Genomic DNA, 25528 nt, shown 5'->3' on the forward strand with positions numbered 1-25528 from the left:
TCAGATGGAGGAAGGCATGTCTTGCCTGGGGCCAGGTAACAGTTGAGCTGCACAGTTGCATCAGAGCCCAGTTCTCACATGCCCTGCTCTGTGCACCCAGGGGGAACATGCTGCTCCTGGGCTGTGGGTGAGAGGGTTGGGCCCACCCATGGGGGTGGGTGGGGAGTAAGGGCACAAACAGGCACAGTGCCAACCAGCTTAACTTGGGTGGCTTATTTTGCAGAAGAGCTTATTTTTAAGTACAAGTATTTAGGTGTTTTGATCGTTTATTTAATTTTAAAGATTATTTTGAAAGAGCGGCAAGAGAGAAAGCAACAGCGTCTCCAAGAAAGTGCTGTGAGCCCAGCTTTTGCCAGTGACGATGTGCAAGATGGAGAGAGCGGTGGTGACGACCAGGCCCTCGGGCAGGCTGACCCCTCAGGTACCGAGTTCTGTTGGTTTGCTTCTTAAAGAATCCTTCAGCAGGGGCGGCCGTATGCACAGCCAACTGTCTGGGCTTTGCCCAGCCCTTGTCCCTGTGTGGTAAAAGCACGTGGGCGTTGGGCCTCGGGAATGCAGAAGTTTTCAGTCTCCTAACTTGACAGTAAGAGGACGTCCCTATGGGCAGGTGGAGCTTCTGGTGCCTCTGCTTCTCAGGGGTGAGAGGGACAGAGGGGTGAGGCCCCTGAGTTCGATCTGTGTGACATTGGATGGTCCTTGCAATTTGAAGTGCCATGAGAATTAACACCATTAACTGCAGAGCTGCTTGCCCACAAGTGTGTGAGACATGGTGTCATACAAAAAATGGGTTAAGTAAGCATTTTAGTGAATTATACATTCAGAACAGTACACAAATCAGAAGCATATAGCTTGAGGACTTTTTACCAAGTTCAGAAATGTATCAGCCCCACAGTCCCCATGATTCCCGCTCAAGGCCTCAGCCCTGTCTGCAGCCCTACCTGTGAGCTTTCAGGCTTTGTTCCAGTGGAATCTTGTAGTGTGTGCCCCTCTGGCCAGCAGTATATCTGTGGCCTGTAGAGGTAGTACCAGATTGTCATTGCTGCATAGCATCCAGGTGTACAAATGTGCTAGGTGGCATGTGAGTGTTGTGGGCGTTTCCACTTTGGGGCTATTAGAAGCAGAGGTGCTGTGGCAGCGTGGGATGTATATAGGGGATGTGAGCACCCCTCCTGCTGGCATTTCCCCGGGGTGGATCTTGGGGTTGGGTCCACTGCCACCCAGCCTAGAGGCTCCTGCCATACAGGCTGCCAGGGGTTTTACAAGCTACGCCTATGGGTGGTGGAGAGGCCAGCCACGGGACATTGTCTTTCCTGGTGGGTGAACTCCTTCCTCTGGTGATGTTACTGCACTTGCACTTTGGAAGTGTCTAGAAGTAACCATTTGAGTGTTGTAAGCTGTTATTGAGTCCTGTCTGATGGATTTAAACACACCTATTGTGGCTTTCCCAGTTTAGATGTTCAGCTTCTCTTTTAAGGGTTATTTGATAAAGGAATGGTTTCAAGCATTTGCAAAAAAATTGAGAACTAGTAAACCTGCTTTTAAAACTTATTGATAAGAACTTCAGGTTAAATTTCAAAATTAAAAAATAAATTTGGCCACTGAAACCGCACATTTAAAAATGGTTAGGGAATTCCCTGGTGGTCCAGTGTTTAGGACTCCACGCTCTCACTGCCAGGGGCTCAGGTTCCATCCCTGGTTGGGGAACTAATATCCTTCATGCTGCGCGGTGTGGCCAAAAAAGCCAAAAACAGTTAAAATGGTAAATTTTGCAAATATTTGCCACAATAAAAATAAGAAATAACTAAATAAGGGGCGGGGAGGTACCACTAGGCAGTGCAGAGAGTCGCCTGGTTCTTCTGATTTCCCAAGCCATTCCCATCACTCCTCTGCCTGCTGTGACACTCGGTGGCAGTGTCTGGATGTGGCGGGTGTGTGCCGCCGAATCTGGCTGCTCTGGCGACACTGCCGCTGTTGAGCATTCCCTGCCTCAGTTCCCGCAGTCTGTGTGTGGAGCCCTGGAGGGGCCATGCTGTGACTTCTTTCTCTAAAACTCCAGGGGGAACAGAAGAGTTGGTGTCCTGTGCTTCTGTGGCAGAGAGCAAGTCGGAAGACCAGCTGGGAGCTGAGCCCCAGAAGGAGGTGGAGGCCTGCCCCAAGATCCACAGCCGGCGGTTCAGGGAGTGAGTGAGCCTGGCAGCTGTGCCTGCAGTGGGGCCTGGGGCACTGTGCTCACTCTGACACTGGGCGTTGAGTTCTTCGCCCACTGGCTCGTCTGGGCCCCGGTGTTTGCATCCTCCCGGTGGAAGGTAGCTAGGACCTGGTTGTAACACATGCCAGGGCTACCTAATCTCCCGAGAGGTCCTAGTGCCGTGATGCCAGAGGTGCCCTTGAATCCAAGCTGTGGTTGGGGGAACGGGTAGTGAGGTGACAGCCCGTTGCATCTGGGTTCCATCTTGTGTAATTTCTGTATGTAATTTCTTAGGGCACTCCGCTTCCTTCCCTCCCACTTTTCTTCAGGATAGACTCTCCAAACATTTTTTTTCATGAGGAGAGGTGCCCGGGAGTGGCTGCCCTGGGGACATGGGGCCCAGAGGTCTTTTGTCCCTTGTAGTTAGGGCTGGAGAGGATGCCTCCATCCATACCTTTCATAAAATCCTATCAGGAGTTCCACCTTTTTGACTAGTATTGCTCATCAAAGCATGATTTCTTGAAAGTGGCATGCTGTCCCCCTCATCTGAGGTATGCCAGGAGCAGTGCGCTGGAGTGTCGCAGCCACTGGGAACGTGACCGTGTCTAATGTTTCTTTCAGCTACTGCAGCCAGATGCTCAGTAAAGAAGTTGACGCTTGTGTTACGGACCTGCTGAAAGAGCTGGTTCGTTTCCAAGATCGTATGTACCAGAAAGATCCAGTCAAGGCTAAGACCAAACGCCGACTTGTGTTGGGGCTGAGGGAAGTTCTCAAACATCTGAAGCTCAAAAAGTTGAAATGCGTCATCATCTCCCCCAACTGTGAGAAGATACAGTCGAAAGGTAAGGGCGCTGTGGCGTCCCTGGCGTGTGGCCCCCTGCAGTACACACCCTCTGGCTACCACACACCCGTCAGCAGCTAAGGGGCACCGAGGCCTCGGCACCTCAGTTTGTTTCATTTTCTCTTAATTGAATAATTTGTTTCCAGAGTTTATGGGATCAGCCAGTGCATTCCTCTGTGAGGCAGGCTGTGGTCTTCAGAGTGTGGCTCAGCTGGCCTGCGCAGGCCTCTCGTGGTTACTGGTCACTCACACCACAGAGGCTTTGTGACTGGCAGCTAGGCGGTCCCTGCATTGGGCTTTTGTCCGTTTTAAATGTGCTTGCTCAGTCTGTGACTAACTCATCTGTCCACTGATTAAAGATGGGTTTGTTGGGCTTCCCTGGTGGCACAGTGGTTGAGAATCTGCCTGCCAGTGCAGGGGACACGGGTTCGAGCCCTGGTCTGGGGAGATCCCACAGGCCACGGAGCAACTGGGCCCGTGAGCCACAGCTACTGAGCCTGCGTGTCTGGAGCCTGTGCTCCACAACAAGAGAGGCCACGACAGTGAGAGGCCCGCGCACCGCAATGAAGAGTGGCCCCTGCTTGCCACAACTAGAGAAAGCTCTTGCACAGAAACGAAGACCCAACACAGCCAAAAATAAATAAATAAATAAATAAATAAAAAGAACAACAAAAAAAAAAGATGGGTTTGTCCAAGCACTTGGCCATCTTACTGATGCTGGAAGGTTGGTTCCGTTTTTTGTGATGTGATATGCTGGGCGAGGTGACCGACAGATGGACGTCTGTGACACCTCCCATTGGCCCTTGGGTGGTCCATTTTGTGTCCTCCTCAGGCTGCGCAGTAGAGGGGTTGTCAGTTAAGAGCAGAATGCCGTCACTTAGACACTGGTCCTCCATCTTCGTGTAAGTGTTCGGAGTCCTTCTCTGGTCCTGTTCCTCTCTCCTTCAGTGTAAACTTTCACTCGGCTGGAACTGGACTTTGAGGGATCCAGTCCAGATCCTAGCCCTGAGCTTTTCTGGTTGCTGTTCCAGTCTGAAGACTTGAGGTTTCCTGACTTGCTTGCAGCACCCAGGGTCACTAGGGCAGCAGCTGGACCTGCTCATTGCCAGCCCAGTGGGCTTGTCCCCGTCCTAGTTCAGGGCAGGTCCAGTCCCAGCCATCAGAAAGGGGTCTCGGGACCTGCCTGTTCGGTTGTGTGCTGGCAGTGTCCCCACCACAGTCCCATGGCAGGCGCTGAACTTGAAATGAATCACTCCTCAAGCTCTTACCTGGCTGCCTGAACCTCTTAAGGCAATGGGTGCATCGGGCATTCTGCAGCTTCTCTCCTGGAATCGTTCCAGGCTCTGTGCTTCCTGTGCAGCTGTCGTCCTGGGGACGGCCTCCCCCATCTCCTGTTGGGGTGTGGTGTTTAGTGGCTCTCGTGCACTCCTTTGTCTCGGGGTGTGCACATCCCCCAGTGACTTATGAGAGAAAGGGTACATGGCAGCACATTTAGAAGATGGTGCTTGAAATCTAGGCTTTCTGGTTTCTGACCTTTTCCCCTTTGTTCTCCCTTATCTCTGGAAGCTTGTGGGAAATTCCTTGTGCGCAGGGTTCCGGGAGGTGGGGCAGTTTGCAGGCAGTGCCCTCAGTTCTCGGATGTGCTGTTGGGTTTGTGCTCTGAATCTCCCTACAGTCGGTCCTCTCTAGGCTCTTCCTGGAACCATGTTGCTCAGATGCTGGGCCTCCTGCACTGCTGTCCTCCTGTGACTTTTCCTCTTCCTTTCACCTCTTTCGTTTGGTTCTGTTTTCCATAAGGATTCTTCAGCTATGTCTCAATCTTTCTGTAGAGGTTTTTATTTCTGCTATTATTTTTAATTTCTGGGAGCTACTTTTATTGTTTTCTGAAGTTTCTTTGTGTGTTGCAGCTGCCGTTCCTCTGTGGATGTGTTTCCTCCCTGACAATAATAGTGATGTGAGGTTTCCTTCTCCCTGCATAGCCTCCCTTCCCAGGTGGTTTGCTGTTTTGATCTCATGGTGGAGGTTTCTGCAGATACCGGTGTCTGCTATCTGTTTGTCTTTTTTTTTTTAATTATTAAATTTTTTTGGCCACACCGTGCAGCATGTGGGATCTTAGTTCCCCAACCAGGGATCAAACCCGTGCCCCCTGCATTGGGAGCATGGAGTCTTAACCACTGGACCGCCAGGGAAGTCCTCTGTTTGTCCTTAACATCTATTATAGCTGACTAGAAATCTGGGGGTGGGGCTGGCATTTAAAGGCTTTGAGCTGCATTTGAGGGCAGTGGTTCTCAAACTGTAGTGAGCATCAGAGTCACCCAGGAGGCTGGTGAAGACACAGATTCCAGAGTTTCTTCCTGAGCAGGTCCAGCAGGCCCCAAAATTTGCATTTCTAGTAAGTTCTTAGTTGCTGCTGTGGATGCCAAGCTAGAACCTCTGCTGTAGGATGACAGCTGGGCTGCCGCTCTGTCTCTCTGACTCCATATTCCCTGGGGAAGAACTCTCTTACCTCCTGCTGGGAGTCTGTGACCTTGTCCTTACGCCCACGGTTAGAAGTGTGGGTCCCAGTGTCCCACAGACCTGCCCATCTGCCTTACCAGAGGTCTGGCACTGGCATGTCGGCTGGGTGAAGTGGATCTGGACACCAACTTGCTGTCACCTCATCTGAACTTCACCCTGTCTCTGAAGTGCCCGGTGCTGCCTGTTAGCTGCCAAGCTCTGGGGATTGAATTCTAGGGTGTAAATGGCTGGGTCTAGGGGGTTTTCCCATTGTTGGCTTAGGTCAGCTGAGTCAACTGTTTGCGTTTCAGCTTCCAAAACTTTTTTGTTCTTATCTTGCATTCTCCTGTGGATTTTCACCTTTAAAAGACAAACCAGGGACTTCCCTGGTGGCACAGTGGTTAAGAATCTGCCTGCCAATGCAGGGGACGCGGGTTTGAGCCCTGGTCCAGGAAGATCCCACATGCCACAGAGCAACTAAGCCCATGTGCCACAACTACTGAGCCTGCGCTCTAGAGCCCGAGAACCACAACTGCTGAGCCCGTGTGCTGCAGCTACTGAAGCCCACGTGCCTAGAGCCCGTGTTCCACAACAAGAGAAGCCATCCCAGTGAGAAGCCCGCGCACCTCAACGAAGAGCAGCCCCCCGCTCGCCGCAACTAGAGAAAGCCCACATGCAGCAACAAAGACCCAAAGCAGCCAAAAATAAATTTTTAAATTATAATAATAAATTTAAAAAGACAAACCAAAAAATGGGAATGTGTGTATTCAGTTGGCAGTCCACCTTGCTCTTTCTTTAAGCCTCCACTCCTCTGACTGTGGCAGAGAATGGAGCTAAGAATGTACTGATGGGCATCTCAAGGATTTGTTACGCATTTAAAATACGTTGTTTAATCATCCGTCCCTACATTGTTTTTTTTTTTTTTTTGCTTTGAAGCATAAAGAACTCGATTATGTGTTTTAGGAATGTTTATTCCTTGGAAAAGATAGCCAATAGATTGTCGTCATTTTACATGTAAAATTTAGTATTACAGCTTGGGATTATGTTAAAATACTGTATTTGCTCCGAGTGGCATTTTCCTGATAATTCTGAACTTAAATTTTAAATGGAAATTGTTTACCTGATTGAGCATTTGCTTGTTTTAAGTTGTCTTCCTGTAGAACTTTGAGAAGTCGGCACTTGGAGATGCTTTCAGCTCTCACTAGTAACGTCGCCTGGGAGCTGGGCTGAGCAAAACCATCTTGACTTGGCTGCTGTGTCGGGGAAAGCAGGGCATGCTTCCAGTGTCCTCTCCCAGGGCAGTCAGAGAGGACGCGCTGAATTCCCTCAAAATGAGATGTGACAACACGTGTGAAGTGTGATGTCATCTACCAGGGAGGCTCCTTGGGGCTGGTCACATGGGCACCCTCTGCCTGGCATGTCCCCACATTCCAGACTCACAGAAGGAAAGCTGGTGTTCAGTGTAATCCTCATATGCATTTTGGGTACAGTAGCCACTCTTCCTAGTTGGGGTGACAGGGGTCCTCCCAAAGCCGAAATTCAGGGACTGGAAGGGTCAGCCAAGTAAGTTGGCCTTTTTATGGATGGCAGCTGTTGGGCCGGTCACGTTATAGCTCTTTTCTGCACACTGCTGTAACAGCCTTTGTGACCAGCTCCTGGGTTGGGGTGGACACAAGGCAGAGACAGACCCTTGAGTGAGAGGCCATGGGGCTGATGTTGAAGAGACTCCGTCAGCCTCCCATGGTAAGCTGAAAATATCTCACTGTAAGGAACACAGCCATCGCCTCACCTCTGGTCCTGTCTCCCCCTTTTCACCACCTGCCCAGAAATGTTTTTTCTTTAAAGTTTATATCCCCAGAGATTTCATCCTCATCATCTTTGATACTCTTCAGGTAGATCTGGGGCAGGGGGGTGGGCAGATTTCAGGGATATGGGGCTTAACCATTAATCCCCAGTCAAACCAGCTGCAGAATGAGTTCCCAGTTCCCTCAGAGCAGTAGGATGTGCATTTGAGAAGTTCTTCTTGAAAGAAGATTAGGTAATCATATGTAATTAGATACCAGGTGACAGGAGATCTTGGGAAATTTTTCCTTCCATGCAGACGTTGTGTGTTCGCTCAGGAATTGGTCAGTTTCCAGAGGAACCGGGGCAATGCCATGCTGTAACCTCCTTTCAGATGGTAGGTTCAAACAGCTCACCATGCAAGAGGGCAGGATTCAGTGCTTGTTACTTTCCTTTGGGAGTAAGTCCCCCCAGATACTTCCCACCACCCAGAGGCAACCACCATTGCCATATTTTGATGTGTCCTTGTTAGTCCGTGTGTGTGTGTGTGTGTGTGTGTGTGTGTGTGTGTGTGTGTGTGTGTGTGAGAGAGAGAGAGAGAGAGATCTGGTGTCCTGGATCCCATTTGTGCCTTGCTCTTTTTAGTATCACAGTCTGGCTCGGGACACTCCCATTCTTCTGGCTGCGCAGTCCCGGGCTGATGGTCACTTCAGTTGCATTCAGATTTCTGTAGCCGTAAACAAGGATGCACCTTTCATACTGTAGTTCTTTTCTTTTTTCTTTTTTTTTCTGGCCACGCTGTGCGGCAGGCAGTATCTTAGTTCCCCAACCAGGGATCGAGCCCACACCCCCTGCAGTGGAAGTGCAGTCTTAACCACTGAACCACCAGGGAAGTCCACACACTCATTTCTTACTGAACATCTCCGTAGGTACATTCCTAGAGTGAAACGGCCTGTGCACTTACCAGGTTAACGCACATGCCACGCTGCCCCCCGGGGACACTGCAGCCCCTGAAGCCGGGCTGCTGCTTCCTCCTGGCCTCCCCACCCTCTTGGGAAGATTCTGTTAGCATTTTCTTGTGAAGGGAGGTTGAGCACCTTTCCACTTGTTTAAGGGCTTGGCATTTTCTGTAAATTGTTGATTCTTTACCCATTTGTCTTTTAGGATGTCAGTCTTTTTTATATTTATGTGTACCTTTTTTTAATAAATAAGAGCCCCTTTGGGTAAGAGTTGTAAATATTTTTGTTTTGTCATGTGTCTGTTTTTCTTTAAACCTTTTTTGGCCATTCAGAGACTTCAGGTGTGTACATACTGGTATTTTTTATTCTTGTTTTTATTGCATCTAGGTTTTGTCATTCATCAACCTTCCTACTCCAGGATTATTAAAGATTTTTTTTCTTAATTCTGTTTTTTTCCTGGTTCTTCCATGTTTTCATTTTTGTTTAGGTTGAATGCATTTTAGTCTAAGATGGATCTTTGCAGAGGCTGACCTGCTCGCTGTCCCTTCTGCACCTTCTCCGGTGCTTCAGAGTGCTTTTGCAGACCTGCTCAAGCGCCACGCATTTGGGTCGTTTCTGGACCTTCCATTCTGTTGCTCTTCATCCCCTCGTTTACGTTCTTGTAGTTTTATAGCAAGCTTTAATACCTGGCGATGCTAGCCTGACATTTCCTTTTTCAAAAGGCTGTTCTCATATTATGTATTGGGTTGGCCAAAAAGTTTCTTTGATTTTTAAGTAAAAATAAAAGACACATTTTTCATTTTCACCAAGAACTTTATTGAACAACGTATTCACCCTTTTGTTCCACTACCTTCTGCCATTTTTCAGGCAGCTTCATAATTCCATCTTCCCAAAACTTTTTGAGCAAAGAACTGTCCCGGGTGCCTTTTACAGTCTTCCCGGAAATGGAAATTTTTTCAGTCAAGAGATTTTTGTAAAGACTGAAATAAATGGAAATCTGAAGGTGCAATGTCTGGTGAATACGACGGATGAATCAGAACTTCCCAGCCCAGCCAAGCTGTAGCAGTTTTTGCCTGGTTATCAAAGAAACATGCAGTCTTGCGTCATCCTGATGGAAGATTATGCATTTTCTTTTGACTAATTCTGGATGTTTCTCAAGTGCTGCTTTCATTTCGTCTAACTGGGAGCAGTACTTGTTGGAATTAATCGTTTGGTTTTCCAGAAGGAGCTCATGATAGAGAACTCCCTTCCAATCCCACTGTATATACACCATCACCTTCTTTGGATGAAGACCAGCCTTTGGTGTGGTTGGTGGTGGTTCGTTTTGCTTGCCCCAGGATCTCTTCCATTTCACATTATTGTACAGTATCCACTTTTCATCACCCATCACAATTTGTTTTAAAAACGGAACATTTTCGTTACGTTTCAGTAGAGAATCGCATAATGAAATACAGTCAAGAAGGTTTTTTTGCTTATGTGGAACACAAACATCAAAGCGATTAACGTAACCAAGCTGGTGCAAATGATTTTCAGTGCTTGATTTGGATATTTTGAGTATGTCGGCTGTCTCCTGAGTGTGGTATAACGTTGATTGTTCTCAGTTAATGTCTTGATTTGGTCGCTATCAACTTCAACTGGTCTGCCCGACCGTGGAGCATCAGCCAGCGAGAAATCTCCAGCACGAAACTTTGCAAATCACTTTTGACACATTTGATCAGTCACAGCACCTTCTCCGTACACTGCACAAATCTTTCTTTTGCGTTTCCACCTTTCTTGAAATAATAAAGCATAATATGCCGAAAATGTTGCTTTTTTTTCTTCCATCTTCAATATTAAAATGGCTACACAAAAATTCACCAATTTTGATGTTTTTTTAAATGCATGCTGATATGACAGCTGTCACAATACAATCTAACAAAATTGTTTCGAATGACGTTAAAGACATCTAAGTGCTACTAGAGACATCTTACGGAAAAAAAGAATGAACCTTTTGGCCAACCCAATATTTTTTTATTTCTCAAAAAAATCCCACTTAGAGTAAGTTACAGTATAAAAAGTTTTACGTTAACATAAAATTGACATGTGATCATATTGGATCATTCCATCCAAGAGCATAGGTGCCTTTTGTTTAGATTTTCTATTGTGTTTCACTAGCATGTTGAAGTTGCTCTATAAATCTCTCACGTTTCTTGCCACATTTATCCCTACCTGTTGTAGTGTTTGGTTGCTGTCATGTATAAAGTCATTTCTTCCGTTTTATGTTCTAGCTGGCTGATGCGTGTGTGCATACTGGTTTCTGCACTACTTGTGCACAGACGTCCAGATGTGATCCTCCTGTTGGTGGTAACTCATCAGTGCTGCTGGGTTTCTGGCTTCACAGGCATGTCACCCGCATGCAGGGCTCCCTTCACCGTCTCTGCTCTCAGTGCCACCCCTGCCCCACTCCTGCCTGGCTGCTGCTTCGCTGGTACTCAGTGACCTCTCTGGGCTCTGGATTTCCATCTCTTAAGTGGGGTGCAGCCTCCCCCTCAGGGTTTTGTGAGGATATAGGAGCCAGTCCACACGAGGCCATTAGACCGAGAGTGGCACGCGGTATTCAGCAGATACTTAACCAAGCCTTCATTTTTCCATTACGCACAGCACCAGCACCAGAGGTTGACTTGACGTGGACATGTTTTATCATGTTTTATTGCTTTTAGAAGTGTCTCTCTTGGAGAGTTGATTTCTTCCATGTGGCCTAGAGTAATAGTGTACTTGCACCACAGTGACTGGCTCTCTCCTGGTGAAACCTGGCCTGGCACACTGGCTTGAGTAAGGAAATAGCCAGGAGTGTCACTGTCAGGAAAAGCCCTTGGCGGCCAGTGTCACCAGCATGCTCGTGTCATGCACTTCCTTGTCATTTTCATTGTCCTTTGACCAGGTGGGCTGGACGACACCCTGCACACCATCATTGACTACGCCTGTGAGCAGAACATCCCCTTTGTGTTTGCTCTCAACCGCAAAGCTCTGGGGCGCAGTCTGAACAAGGCTGTTCCTGTCAGCGTGGTGGGGATCTTTAGCTACGACGGGGCCCAGGTGAGATGGTGAGGGGGCGCCGGCCTATCTTGCTTGTGAGAGGGAGTCGGGAGGGATGGTGGTTGTCTGCACTTCCACAGCACAGCAGCCCTGAGCCTCAGGGGCCCCAGTGTTGAAGGCAGCAGCGTTGGTGGCCTTCTTTCCTTAAAAGCATGGAAGTGTGATTCCGAATTTAGGTCTGGGCTCACTGCTGCCGCAGAGGAGCCTTAAACAGGCCTGAGGTCAGCACCGCAGGCGGGCATCACCCTGCTTCCCTGTGGAGGGCGCCATCCCCAGTTTGCAGGGGATGTCACCTGTGCTCTCGTTTCTGCCCAAGGACCAGTTCCACAAGATGGTCGAGCTGACGATGGCGGCCCGGCAGGCGTACAGGACCATGCTGGAGAATGCGCACTGGGAGCTGCCGGGAGAGCCTGGGCCCCTTGCACCCGCTAGCCCGCCCACGCAGGGCCCCAGCTGCTCTGCAGAGAACAGACCCCTGGCCCCTGCCGGAAAAGAGGAGCCACACTACAGTGAGTGCTGGGGGAATGGATTTGGGGTTGAGCCTCCTCTAGTCTTCATCGACACTGATTAAAAAGGGTGCCCAGGAGAGCAGCATGGCCACTGTGGCAGGACCGGCTGCAGAAGGCCCCGTTAAGACCCGGCCCTTGTTTAAGAAGTGGTCTCAGACTTGGGAGGGCTGGTCAGTGGATGTCTCAGACAGACCTCGGGTCAGATGGCACCCAAACAGAGGGCATCCTTGAGGACAGCTGTATCCCTGGTGGGCGGTTGTCGAGGCCGGCGTGCGCCAAGGTGTTTGGTGCTGCTCACGAGGGGGTTGCAGTTGGGGACTTGGGCTTGAGTCCTTGCTGGGCCCCATCTAGGGAGCTGGTTCGCTGGGCAGGCCACATGCTGCTTGCTTTCCAAGAGACTTCCCTGACTGTCCCTGCCGTTCATCAGCTGTTCCCTTTCTTGTTTCCAGTTGAAATCTGGAGAAACCATCTGGAAGCATACACTCAACGTGCCCTGGAACTGGAGGAATCGCTGGAGGCTTCGACTTCTCAGATGATGAACTTGAATTTATAAAAGTTCTTTCCTGTGTGTTTGTGTATTTGGGGTAAGGGGGCGGGGGCTGAAAGACTTCGGGGTCTTTTTCTTCTTCTCAGTTCTTCGTTGACCTAGTGTGTGTTTTGTATGACTGTTTAATTGGGAAGTTAACCAGTGGTGTTTGTAGGCATCCAAAAAGCTGCGAGTCCCATGGACGGGCACTTGGTATGGTGGCGGGAACCTTTTCACAAAGCCTCGGGATGCAGCCTTGGCCCTCTGAGTGCAATATGAGTCTGGAAAATGCTGGAAAAGGTGGTACTTGGAGTACTCTGCTGCTAAGGGAACGTCTCTCCATTGCAGAGCAGCTGAGCCAAGTTAGTTTGTGAAAAGCAGCGGGGGGCTGAGGTGATGTGGCTGGGAGGCAGCGGGGTGCCAGCCTGATGTTCCCGGTCCCGGTGACCCAGCACAGCCCTGCAGAAGCCGCTGGACGGGCGCTGTGGTAGCCAGTGTTAGTGCAGGAGCGGTGGGGTGGGGAGGGGTTCCTTTCTCAGGTTGTGGCTTTTTGGCCAGAAGATTTGGGGGTACTTGGAGGGTTTGCTAAAATGAGCCTCAGGAGGAAAACCGGTTCTCTAACCTGTGACCTTTTGACATGAATTATTCCTTTTATTCTTTATTTCGCAAAGAAACAAATGTATATTGAAGTTCCTAAATTTCAGTTTTCTGCAAATCTGCAAATATTTTCTTTCTTTTGTAAGTGAACATATTTTGAATGTGGTTTCTATCTTAGAGGCCAGAAGGATAGAAGTTTACTTTCATATTTTCCTGTAAGTAAGAGGGCTTATTTATTTTGAATAAAGAGTGATTATTTAATTTCACTGGAGACTCCAGTCATCTTGGTCTAATCAGTCGTCCTGCGTCCTGATACGTGTCTTTTGGGCACTCTTCTTTGAACTGAAGGGGACTGAGCAGGGAGAGGTTTGCTGCGCTCAGGCCTCTTGGGTCTCGAAGTAGAGACTAACCCTTAGAGACTGTTGCTGGACCCGCCTTGGTCCAGCCTGCTGGCGTGCTGGTCATGGGAAGTGGCAGGAACGAGTTTCACTGCTTTGCACTTGTCAAGCAAGCAAGGTATCATGTGGGCTTGAAAATACTGTTAGTTGAATTCAGTCATGCCAAATGTACCTCTGAGAGTGAGTGGCCTGTGACAAGCAAATAAAAGTGGAATAAGGAGTCGGAAATGGCCCGCTGCGTGGCCAGGGCTGGCGGCGAGGTGGAGGTCGTCTGTGGGAAGCACCAGTCTATCTTCTCATCTGTTCTTCCCGGTGTGTGCCCTGCTTTTCCATACACTTTCTGAGCTGTTTAAATGAGGGACATGCAATCTGGTCCACCAAGCCCTCCATCCTGTCACAGGTTTCTCCCTCAGGGCCACCAGGAGGAATAGCAGGGAGGACCCCACCCCGTGTCAACTATAGTAGGTTTGAAAAGTAAAGGTTCCAAATGAACTTATAGGGAGAAAGTTAAATAGCTTGTCAGCTGCATTCAGCAGTCTAGAATTATAAAACTGACAAATCAAAAAATCATTAAGAAATCTCTGCTAGAGATGCACGTTGTTTGTCCAGAGCCCCCAAGGCCTCTGGGTCTGTAGTATTTGTTCAGATTAGCTGAACAAAGTATGTTGGGTTTTTAACATCACATTCATTCAGCTCCTGAGAGAGTTCACTTGTGTGACTTAATGCTGAGTTGCCCTGGTCATGGTGTCACTTTGCTGACAGAGGCCACTGCTGCAGGTGACACAGTGACCTACTCTGTACTGATGGTACCACAGAAAGCAGGCAGGCTCCCCAAATACAAACACGCTTCACGGAGCAAATGTAGAAAGAACTCTTTATTTTCTTCCAACAGTTCAGGGAAAACTCATCCTCATAATCCCATTTCCCACCAGGACCCTGCGTGTTGATGTTGTGATAACTGCAAGTGTCTGTTTTGTTTTGTTGGGCATGAAAGTGCTCTGACTGTATCCAAACTTGAGGAAGAATCATAGCACCAAGGAAAGGGCCCCAGTCTTGGAGCTGTCCACTCCGCAGCTGTGGTGGCTGGAGCCTACCCGCACTAGAACCACAGCGAGGGCCGATGGGTGTTTCACCAAAAACCCTGTCACAGTGCGTGGCGGTCCGTGAGCCAGCTCGGCGTCTGCTGGCAAGGTGGGCCAGCAGCTGGGTGGGCAAACGGGACAACTTTAACCCCAAAGCCAGCCGTCCTCAGAAGCCTTGTTCAGAACGGATCCTCTAGGTGACTGGCTGGAAATGTGTTCTGCTCTTGTACGAAGGTACCCAGCTTCAGGACAAGGGGGTCTGGAAACAACAGCTGTGGTCACGAGGCTGAGGAGACATCCATTTGCTAGGGTCACAGGAGAAGTATAACTTAACAGAGGTTTTGGTTTTATGATAGACTGGCATTCCATTAAAAAAACGTCATTCCACAAACAAAAAGTATCTGTAAGGTTACAGGCTGAGCAGCCTTGGCCTTCACATTTATACACACACACACAGCAGAGTCTCCAGGTGCAGCGTGAACAACTAGGGACCCAGAAGCACATGTACAGAGTAGCCTCATCAGACCTGCACCGCTGTGAGAACAGTGACTGTGCCCCGGGAGAGGCACACAGCTGACCTGCTGGCTTTTCCGCCTCATACAAGCTCGGTGCCCAGGCCGTGGCTGCCAGTGCACAGGTGCACACTGGGAGCTTTAGAAAACAGGCTGAAGCTCTGATATTAGTGAGGAATAACAGAGTCTCTTCAATCCATGTTTGTTAGCTCCTGAGTTGGGACCTCAGCACTCAAGGTTTAAGGCAAATTCTTGTCATTTGAAGCCTTGCCCTTCCCTGTCCTTTAGAGTCGAGTGGCTAAGTATGAAGGTGGCTCCACAGCAGTAAAACCAGCAGTTAAGAGGGGACTGAGCTAACACTGGGCTGTTTAGGGGGCAGGGGGCGGCCCCTTTGCATGCCATGAAATCAGTCAGATGGTGAGGAGTGACCTGTGGAGCGTAACAACAGTGCTTCTGGGGGAGGAACCGTCATGCACACTGCCGTCTTAACCAGGGTTTCTGTCTGTTAACACCTTTTTGGTTTCCTGTTTCTGTCAGGCCATTCTGTCCCATCTAAGCACCTAATTAAAAGAGGTTTCGGCTACTGTCGCAGGTTCACTCAGGGCTCTGTGTTCTCCACTGAGCAGCCCTGATGGCCTCGTCCAGCAGCGGGGAGGCAGCTCACTGTCCTGGGGCATCCAGGGCTGCGTGGCAGGTGACGGCAAGGTCGGCTTGGGGTTGGAGTCAGCACTGCCTCCTGGTGGCTACGTGTCCTGGTTACAGCGTTCCTGAAAGAACAACGTGGACTTCGAGTTCCTGGCAGAACAGGAGGGCCTCGAGTCCCCTTCCCGTGTGCTCCCTGTGGGGTCTAGGGTCCCGCGGGAGGGAAGCCTGGTGTGCTAAGCTGTGTCTGGGGGTCGCGGTGGCCATGGGGGCTTCTCGCCAGAACCAACTGGCCCTGCCTGATTTCGGTTTCCTGTAAGGGCCCCACCCTGTGCTGACTCCCTTCCGGGGATTGGCTCCAGGCTGGATGGCTGCGGGTGGCAGGGGTGCAGGTTTCAGAAAGCAGAACTGCTCAGTGGGCCAGCAGGAAGCACGTGGGGCCCACTGGCAGCACGGGCCCCCCAGACCCCTGCCCTCCCTCAGGCCCGGCCACATACCCACTCCTTCCTCCAGCTGTGCATCATGCGGTCGTGTTCCCCGACCACGGCCCTCCAGGTGGCGAGCTCTCTGGTCCACCTCTCCTGCTGGGTTGCCTCTGCAAGACAGAGGGGGGGCTCCAGGTCTCAGCTTGCTGGCCTTCACGGTCCCCCGGGGGCCCTCCACGCACCGAGGCTGTGCTGTGAGCTAGGTGATGCCCCTCTGTAGGGCCGAGCCAGGCCGAGGCAGCCAAGTGGGCAGGGGTGAGGCGTTTACCCCTCGGGCCTCGCCTTCCTGGCTGCAGGGGCTTCCATAGTCAGTGCCCCCTGCCTGCCCTTCCCCGGGCCACCAACTCCCACAGCAGCTGCTCCCCAAGGTCACAGTGGCCCCAACCGCACATCTCACTGGCCCTTTCTGTGTAGCCAGGAGAGGGGCTAACTCCCCACACCTCACGAGCGATGCAGATACTCTGGGGCTCGGGGGGTGGGGCAGGGGCTGCTGCTGCCTCCCTCGAGTGAGGCGGGAGCTGAGGTTCAGAAACCTGCTCGGTAATGAGGTCTGGCGTCCCCTTACGTCATGTGCTACTTGCCCCACACTGCCCTCCTTTTGTGTTTGATCCTGAATTTTGAAAATGAGTTACTTGTAGGGGTTGTCAGGGTGGCATGAGTCTGAGAGCCATAGCTTTTCTTTGTAAACATAAAAATGCACCCCGTCATTGCTTTCAACTATAGCTCACGTGACTAATTTCAGAAATGGGTTCCAGGGACTTCCCTGGTGGTCCAGTGGGAAGACTCCGGGCTCCCATTGCAGGCGGCCCGGGTTCGATCCCTAGTTGGGGAACTAGATCCTGCATGCATGCCGCAACTAAAGATGCTGCGTGCTACAACTAAGACCCGCCGCAGCCAAAATAAATTTTTTTAAAAAAGCAAGAAAGAAATGGGTTCCAACGACCTGAGTCCTTCAGACAGTAAGTCGAACTCATACCCTGAGCAGAGCTGAGCAGGCCCAGTGGTGACGGTACCCACACAACCAGCCCTCGGCTGGAGCTGCCCCATCCCAGGACGACAGTGGGAGGCACCCAGAGTTCTGGAGGAGGGCCCTTAGTGGCCCTTCACTACAGGGGCCCTGCAGGGGCTCCTGACTCAACACGTGCGAATCCAAATCCCAAAAGAATCATTTCATCTTCTAACACATCCTCACCCACCACCGCCCGTACCTTCAGTAAACATGGTGGGGTCTGTGGGGAGATAGAAAATACTGAGCTGTCTTAACTGTGCTCATGCCCTCTCCTGGATTTTGGGTCTACTGTCCACAGAGTGACCCAGGTATAAATTTTCTTGCCATCAGAGTCAAGCCCTGCTCCTTACTGGCTAGTGAGCTGTGTGACCTTGGATGAGTCACTTAACCTTCATCATCTGTGAGCTGCACTTTCCTTATAAGGCAGCTGAGTTAGATGAGGTCAAGCAGTAATGGCCCCAACTGCCTAGTTGCTTCTCTGGCTACTCCTACTTAGCTACTTGCTGATAATACCATTCACTTGACTTCTGGATAAGAGGTCACAATTTGTAAGGCACACTTATGACGAGATCATTCATTTTACCTTGACAGCAACAGGCAAGGGCATTCTACAGAAACGACAGGAACGGAGGTTCTAGGTGGGAGCGAATATTTGTAACTTCCTTTTCTCTGTAACCCCCACTTAAAGGACAAAGGACCTTTTAAAATATGTACATTTACATATAAACTCTTGAAAAAGGACAAAGAATAGGAGAGGAAACAGTGAAAACCTGAAGTTGAGAAGCAGAGGGACCAGTGCAAACGGCCCCCGGCAGAATCAGCAGACCCAAGCACACAGGGTCCTAGGCCAGCAGCGGGGAGACACTCAGGAGCTTGGGCAACAGGGAGTTGGCGCGCAGGCTGCTTCAAAGGCTGTGCAGAAGCAGAAGCACGTGGTCCCAAGGACCCTAGCCTCTCTGCACAGCCGGGGAGCTGCCCTGCCTCTGCTCCCCAAGAGACTGTGTTCTTGGAGAGCACAGGACGGGTGACCTGGGCAGCACCCGCACTGAAGGCAGACAGGATGGTGGGCTTTATGTACTGAATGATGAGGCCCCAGCCTCTTGCCAACCTAAGTCCTCACTGATGGCCCAACCTAAGCCCTGGATGGCCTGCTGCTCCAAGTGTGGGCTGTAGCCGGAGGCCCTCCGCACGACAGTGGACGGGTGCGGGGCAGACCAGCCTCCTCACTAGTGCACGTAGGAATCTCCTGGAGAAGTTAACACAAGGTGCTCCCGGGACTTCTGAGTCGCTGTGCATTTCTAACGAACTCCCAAGTGGTAGGAATGCTGCCTGTCCAAAGACTGCACCTTGGGGAGAAAGGGCCTCGTAGGAGGGATCTTTGTGCCCCTCTCAAATGTAACCAACAATCAAGGGTCCCAAGACTTCTGAGGGAAACAGACAAAACCACCAAAAAAGGGCAACTGGGAGGGAAAAGAAAACTGGAAAATCCTCTCAATAACCCTCAGAGAGGGGAGAAGACACCGCATCCACAAGACAAGAAGAGAATGCACTCATGACAGAACAAAATGAAAACCTCCGAGTAATAAAGTGTGAGAGTGGGATGAAAACTAACAGGTGTGCAAGATAAAGTTGAGAAAAGCTAACAGAAGCAGAGGTGACAGGAAAGAGAAGATGGACCACCCCAAGTAGCCCAACATCTTGGAAAATAGTTCCAGAAAGAACAGGAAATGAAGTGGAGAAAAGTGAATAAGTGTTGAACGCTTCCGAGAGTTGAAGGCGGGGGCTTCCACGTGTGATGGGACCCAGCCAGGCACGCACTTGCACAGCGCTCAGAAAGACAGTGGTCACACAGGGTCAGTGGCAGGCTCTCAGGAGCCAGAAGACGGGGCCAGCCTCACACACTAGGGAATGATTTTCAGGCCAGAACTCTCTACCCTGCTGGACTCTCTAAGTGTGAAGATGGAGAAAAGACATAGGCTCTCAAAACACTGACTCCCCCCATACACCCTGGGTGTGCCAGAAGAGACACTTCACAGAAGAATGAAATCAAAGAAAGGAAGGCACGCCGGGAAACACATCACGAGATCCAACATCAGAGGAATGGAATCTCTAGCTTCAGCGGGAGAGCCAGTCCCAGGGAGGCACTTGGCTCCTGATGCAGAGGTTCTGGGGATGCTGACAACAGGACACCAGTATGTCTGTACTGACTGGGGACTGAACTGCAGGGTCTGATGTGGAATTAATGACAAGTATGAACCAAGCAAGTAGGAATCGGCACAGTGGTTACCTACGTGGGAAACAAAAGTACAGGAGGGGGTCGGCCAACCTAATAATGTCAACACAGGGAATTCCCTGGCGGTCCAGTGGTTAGGACTCCGCACTCTCACTGCCCAGGGCCTGGGTTCAATCCCTGGTCGGGGAACTAAGATTCCACAAGCCATGCAGCCAAAAAAAAGAAAAAAAAAAAAAGATTGAGTCTTCTATTGGGAGGACGGGGGATTGGCAGCCAGCATGCATTCATGTGTGCACACGGGTACAGGTGTGTGTGCATACACACACGCATGCACCAATGAGGCAGACAGTGAAAAGCTAACTCATCCATGTTCGTGAAACCCTACAGGTAATCCCCAGACTGAAATGTTCCCATGCAAGTCTGCTGCTCGAGGGACAAGGGTAAATAGTGAAGAGTCGAGGCTAGGAGAGCGCACTTACCGAGTCTGGTCACGATGACCCGCACCTTGGAGGTCTTGTTCCCCGCCGTGGCGAGCGCGGAGCAGCGATACTCGGCGCTTTCCCGGAGGGCATCTCGCAGCCAGCTGAGCACATGGGCCCTGCCATCAGGCAGTGCGTGGGTTTGCGCAGGGACACACACCTCCAGCTCTCGCCCGTTCTTCTCCCAGAGAAAGTGAACGTCCGCAGGACCTGGGGGCACACAGACCATCTTCACCACCAGGACTCCCACTAGGGGTCATGGGAACCATGGGAACTATCCTGGCACGGGAGATGGGGGCTTCCCAGATTAGGGGCCTCGTCCCAGCTGGACTCAAAGTGACAGTGCAGTTTTCCCGTAAGTCCCTGTCCTTCCCCTGGAGGAGGCCTGGAGGTGGTTCCCCACTGTGGTCCCCAGTGACCCTTGGGAGCAAAGGGGTACAGACTCCTTAGTGCCTTATGCCCTGTGGCTCCCTGACCTTGCTCAGGTGCCTTTTTCAAAGCACACCTGCGTAGCCACGTCCCCATGACACACTCTAGGCCATTGGGGGGCACCCCCTCTCCCTTTCTCGCCGGGCTGTGCACCCCCGTTGGAGTGCCTGGTGGCCGAGCTCTGGGGCGGATGTCTGTTTGGCACAGAGGGTCTGGGCCTGGGAACTTCATCTGCCCACCTGGCCCCGCTGCCACCACCTTCAGCCTGAAGCTCTGCCTCTGCTGGGCCACTCCCTCTTACCCCAGTGGGGCCTGGCCAGGCGTGTCAGGGTGCTGAGAAGGGCTGAGGGCCTGTCTTACAAAATAAAGGCTTGGAGGAGAGTGGACCGGAGGAGGGGAAGGGCCCAGGCAGAAGCCCCCTTCCCAAAGCATGGCAGGGTCCTGTACACGAGCCACCCGCAGATCCCGTACTCATTCCACAGTGGCTGGGGTGGTGGGCTGTGGAGACCACTCTGTGGAAAACCTGGGGCAAGACTGGGCTCTGGTCCCAACACTGGAAACAGCCTCAGCAAATGACCTCCTTGATGGGGCCACCTTCCCCTCCCATAAAGTGCAGCTGGATGAGCCTGGGGCTTCAGGCTTCACCCTGGGCCCCAAGGGCTGTGCTGAGACGGGCCTGACTCCTGTCCCTGCTTCAGAACCAACAAGCCAGGCCGCCTTCACCGTGATCTGCTCACACGCTGGCTTCCACTCAAAAAAGTGGCTGAAGACAGGACAAGGTCAGATTAAAACACCCAGCTGGCACAACTAGGCTCCTTTCTGGGGTATGTGCAGACCCCCAGCTGAGCTGAGCTGGGACAGAGCAAAGGCCAGGCCAGGCCCTAGACCAAAGCAGCCGCCGCCTGCCCTGAGCACCCAGGTGGCTCAGAGCTGGGCAGGAGTGGGGTGCAGGCCCTACTCCCTGTGGGCTCCAGGGGACGCACAGGCCCTCCGTTCCCGCTGTTCCCAGTAACGGGGTGGGGCGGGGGGGTGGATGGTGCGGTGCTGGGCCAGGCCCTGCTGCTACCCTAACTGCCTCTGCCAGGCAGGCACCCCAACAATGTGGACGAGGGGGCCCTCTGGCCTCCTTGCCCAGGGACCCAGCTCCCTGACAAGTGCGTGCTGTTCCGCGTGGACAGCACCGCCCTGGACAGGCATGCCGTGAGGCTGACCCTGACCCAGACCTGATCACAATCCTGCCTGAGAATCAGCTTTTAAAAGCTAGATTCCATCTCAGATGCCCGCCAACCTGGGAAATCACATAAAATGTGATTTTATGCAGGATGGTCAGCAGTACAAGGAATACATCTGCCTGTGGCTGGAGTTCACTGAGCAGGAAAAACAAACGATAGAGCCAAAGGATTAAAAACCAGCACGAGAACAACTGGCATCGGGGTGTGCCTGCATGCGCCTGTGGGAACGGCCAGGTGGGAACGGTGGTGGGCAGACATTTCTGTCACGTGCTGGGCTTTTTAGAAGGGGGAGAGACTTCTAGTTTAGATATGATTACTTTTGATGGATTCGTCGCCAGTAAGGTCCCCGTGTGACCAACTTGGGACCTATTCACCTTTGTGCAGTCCCTGCATCAGTGACCCACCACGTTCAGGATCCTCAAAGAACCTTCCTCCCAAGGGAAGGTGAGACCCTTGAACCAGACAATCCTAGGAATGAATCCGAGACAATGATCAGAACCCACTGAAGCCGTTTCTATTGGAAATTAGGAAATGTCCCACAGGGGGGTCCCCTGAATGCTGTGGCAACCACCCGTGTTGTCACTGATCAGGAATCACGTTTAAGATTTAATAACACGAAAATGTAATAACATTATATTAAATCAAGACAATATGTAAGTACATTGTGTATGTATGTACATGTGTGTGGACACATGCACGTGAGAAAAGGCCTAAAAGTGGCCATTGTGCCAGTGGGGCTGCAGCTGGTTACATTTGGGGGTGACTAGGTTTTTGTTCTTCATACTTTCCTGAAGTTTCCAAATTCACCACAACAAACAAATACTGATTTTATGATAAAAATAAAATGCTATTTGGAAGAAAGACACGTTACACAGGCTCTGGAGGGAATCCTGAAAGCGTTTAGAAGCGTTTTACACAGCAGCCCCCAGCCTTCCTGGCCCAGTGGACGAGTCCTCAGGGGTCTGTTTAGTTGTTTTCTGGGCAGGATTTCTGGTGTTTTGTTCTATCACTATAATTTTGCATAATATAAACTTGTATAATGTACAAAACAAAGCGTTTTGTACTCTACCCATAGACAACTCTATACATACTCTCCGTATACATTCTGATGTACATACTTGTACATATAGGCACACGCACATGTACACAGCCCCACGTCTGTGTGCATCTGCCTGGGTACCTGTTAGTCGGGCAGAGGTACTTCCTCCCTTTAACTGAATGCACTTGGTGACACCATGTTCCATTTAGTCATTCCCTGGCCAGCAGGCACCTTGGTGGAGTCTAACGTTAAAAGTTGATATGCCCGAGGCATTATTGATTAAGAATGCGAGACTTGTCTCTGAATTTCAGATACTGAAGTCGGTTCTCATCCCCTTGCCCAGCTCAGTGGTGCCATGCTGCACCGAGCCCCCCAGGATGGGGGCCACGAACATGGGTCACAGGAGCCTCTGGAAGGTTCTCATGACTGACACTGGGACAAAGAACCCGGGTGGCCTGAGCTGGGGATGATTCATCACCCCAAACCACTTGGGCCAGGACCTCTCAGGAGCCAAATTCTCCTTCCACCCACAGTGGCCAGGGCACAAACAAGGACAGAAACCACATGTATCTCCATGGTGAGGACAGCGTCAAGCACCGGTAAACGTTCTCTAAATGTGTATTTAACGGTAGTAAAACATTACATATGTTAAAGTACTTACGTTCCATTTATTCTTTTTTAAAACTATCCAACTCATTCTGAATGCAGAGGAGATTAAAGAGAGAGGGAAAGCGACAGTTAAAACCGGTCAGCAGGGCCACCACATGACATCAGTGGAGACCCGGGGCAGCAGGCCAAACCCACCTGTCCCACAGGGACCTGCTCCTCGGAAATTCGGGGCCACCAGGAGTCTTGGGTCGCAGCCCACCTCAGGATTGCGGGACTGTTGGCTCCATCCTGCCCGCACCTCGACCCACACCGTCTAAGGAAACCCACTGGTGTAGAGTTGACTCTACTGTGTGACAAAACTAGCATCCCTCCGAGAAATGGCCTCTCTCCAAGGGAAGCCAGCCCATCCTAGAGGCGGAGGGCCTGAGAGTCCCCAGCTGGAGGGGGTTTTGATGGGATCCACCCTAAGTCCTCAGGCCACGTCCTGACAGCTGCCCCACTGCCTTCGGTGCAGCTCCAGGCAGCCAAACCTTCCTCCAGGCATCCTCCGTGTGGTCAACTCTGACCCCCAGGCCCGTTGCCCTGGGGCCAATCCACAGCCCATACTCACGCCCTGGGTCCTGCCAGCTACTGGGCGCCGGGTGCACCCCTGTGGGGGGCAGGGGGCCTCTTCTCCGAGCACCCAGAGGCTGCACACACCAAGGACACTCACTCCAGATTCCCCGGCGTGGCCCAGAGTTCACATCTGTACAGAAACCAAGAGAACCTGCCCGGGAGAGGAAAGGGGCTCTCCCAGGTCTCCACCACCCCAAGGTCATCAGCTTTCCTCCTCAAAGTGTCTCAAGCCCATCACACAGGTGCTGGGGCCCTGTGGTCAGCTGAAGAGTGACCCCCAAAATATCCAGATCCTAAACCCTGGGACCGCATGTGGCAAAAGGCGCTTTACAGACAATATTGTGGGCCATGTCGGAAGGAGAGGGAGATGGCTGCACGGCTGCCAGCTTCACGGGTTCGCTGCAGGAGCTCCGAGGCCCAGGCCGCTTCTGCCCCTCTGACCCCGGTGGCTTAAAGGGCTCTGATTTCTAACATTGTAGTTAAAACATGAAAGGCCATCTGAAACCTGAATATGCAAATGTCACCCAGAGTAGAGAGGATCCATTCTTAGCTTTAAAAACAAAACAGGTCTAACTCTGACATAGAAAAATAGTTGTATCAGGAATGAGGGCAGGGCCGTTAGGGTATAGAGAAGTTCTACGTTTGTTAAAAAATTATACAGATCTATTTCTGTCTGTATATATGCGCAAGGTGCATGTGCAGACACATGCTTTGCACAGACGTGCACATGGACGCATTATCAATCGCTGGTACACGTACAGGCCTGCCTTGTTTTACTGTGCCTTGCTTTACTGCACTTTGCAGACACTATGTGTTTTACAAATTGAAGGTGTGTGGCAACCCTGCATCGGGCAAGTCTATCGGCGCCATTTCTCCAACAGCATTTGCTCAGTGTCTCTGTGTCACATTTTGGTAATTCTCACAACATTTTAAACTTTTTCATTATTATTATAATTTTATGGTGACTGTGGTTGGTGAACTTTGATGTTACTATTTCAGCTTGCTGAAGGCTTGCTTGATGATTAGCATTTTTTAGCAATAAAGTCCTTCTAAATTAGGTTACATAATGTCATTGCATACTTAATAGACTACAGTATAGTGTAAACGTAACTTCTAGAGGCATTGGGAAATCAAAAAAATTGTGCAACTCGCTTTATTGCAATAGTCACTTTATTGCGGGGTCTGAAACTGAACTCACAACATCTCTGAGATGTGCCTGTATGTTTTATCTGTATTTTCAGCCAAAATAAAGGTAAATGTGCTCATGTGCACGCAGTGGGAGATTTCTTTGCTTATCTGTACTATTCTAATTTTCCCACAAGGAGCATGGATTACTTCAGAAAAGTGAAACATGACTACATGCCTTCGTAATTTCTCCAGCTCAGAACCCCTTTTCTGTATTTGTCAGTATTTTCCTAACTCCCCACTGTGCACATACATCGCTTTCAAACGGAAGACAGCCAGCAGTTAGGAATTTGTCCTCCTTACACTCAAGACTCAGGGCCTGTGAATGGAAGCATGGCCACAAGGCACATCATGCAGGGTGCCTTGGACCAAAAAGAAACACACACACACACACACACGGATGTGTGCATACATGTCCACACAAGGACATACATGCACACACGTGTGTACAGATATGTCAGCAAAGCACACACACATACCCATGTACACACACATACACACATACACACATCAACATACAGACACACAGGTGCACACACACACTCCACCAGCATGATCTGGAGATGCAGAGAAGACGGTAAGCTGAGAAGCCCCTCCGAGTCACCC

The 25528-nt window shown here is 50.8% G+C and overlaps 1 protein-coding gene across 17 annotated transcripts in view; it reads left to right on the forward strand.

Annotated features, from left to right (window-relative positions):
- SECISBP2 (SECIS binding protein 2) overlaps positions 1–13240 on the forward strand; it is a 40285-nt gene extending 27045 nt beyond the window's left edge. For 12 of the 17 annotated variants that reach the window (XM_032634350.1, XM_032634351.1, XM_032634352.1 and 9 more), the window contains 6 exons: positions 283–421; positions 2057–2180; positions 2810–3030; positions 11187–11341; positions 11658–11850; positions 12300–13240. In XM_032634350.1, the coding sequence (XP_032490241.1) occupies positions 283–421; positions 2057–2180; positions 2810–3030; positions 11187–11341; positions 11658–11850; positions 12300–12403 (936 nt within the window). In that variant the 3' untranslated portion in view covers positions 12404–13240. Of the gene's footprint in view, positions 1–282; positions 422–2056; positions 2181–2809; positions 3504–5836; positions 6014–6671; positions 11851–12299 lie in introns of those variants that run through there. The other 5 variants (XR_004350286.1, XR_004350288.1, XR_004350287.1 and 2 more) reach the window with 5 other exon arrangements.
- Positions 13241–25528: the final 12288 nt, after the last annotated feature.

The sequence above is a fragment of the Phocoena sinus genome, chromosome 6, assembly GCF_008692025.1.
Source record: "Phocoena sinus isolate mPhoSin1 chromosome 6, mPhoSin1.pri, whole genome shotgun sequence".
Classification (NCBI taxonomy): Eukaryota; Metazoa; Chordata; class Mammalia; order Artiodactyla; family Phocoenidae; genus Phocoena; species Phocoena sinus.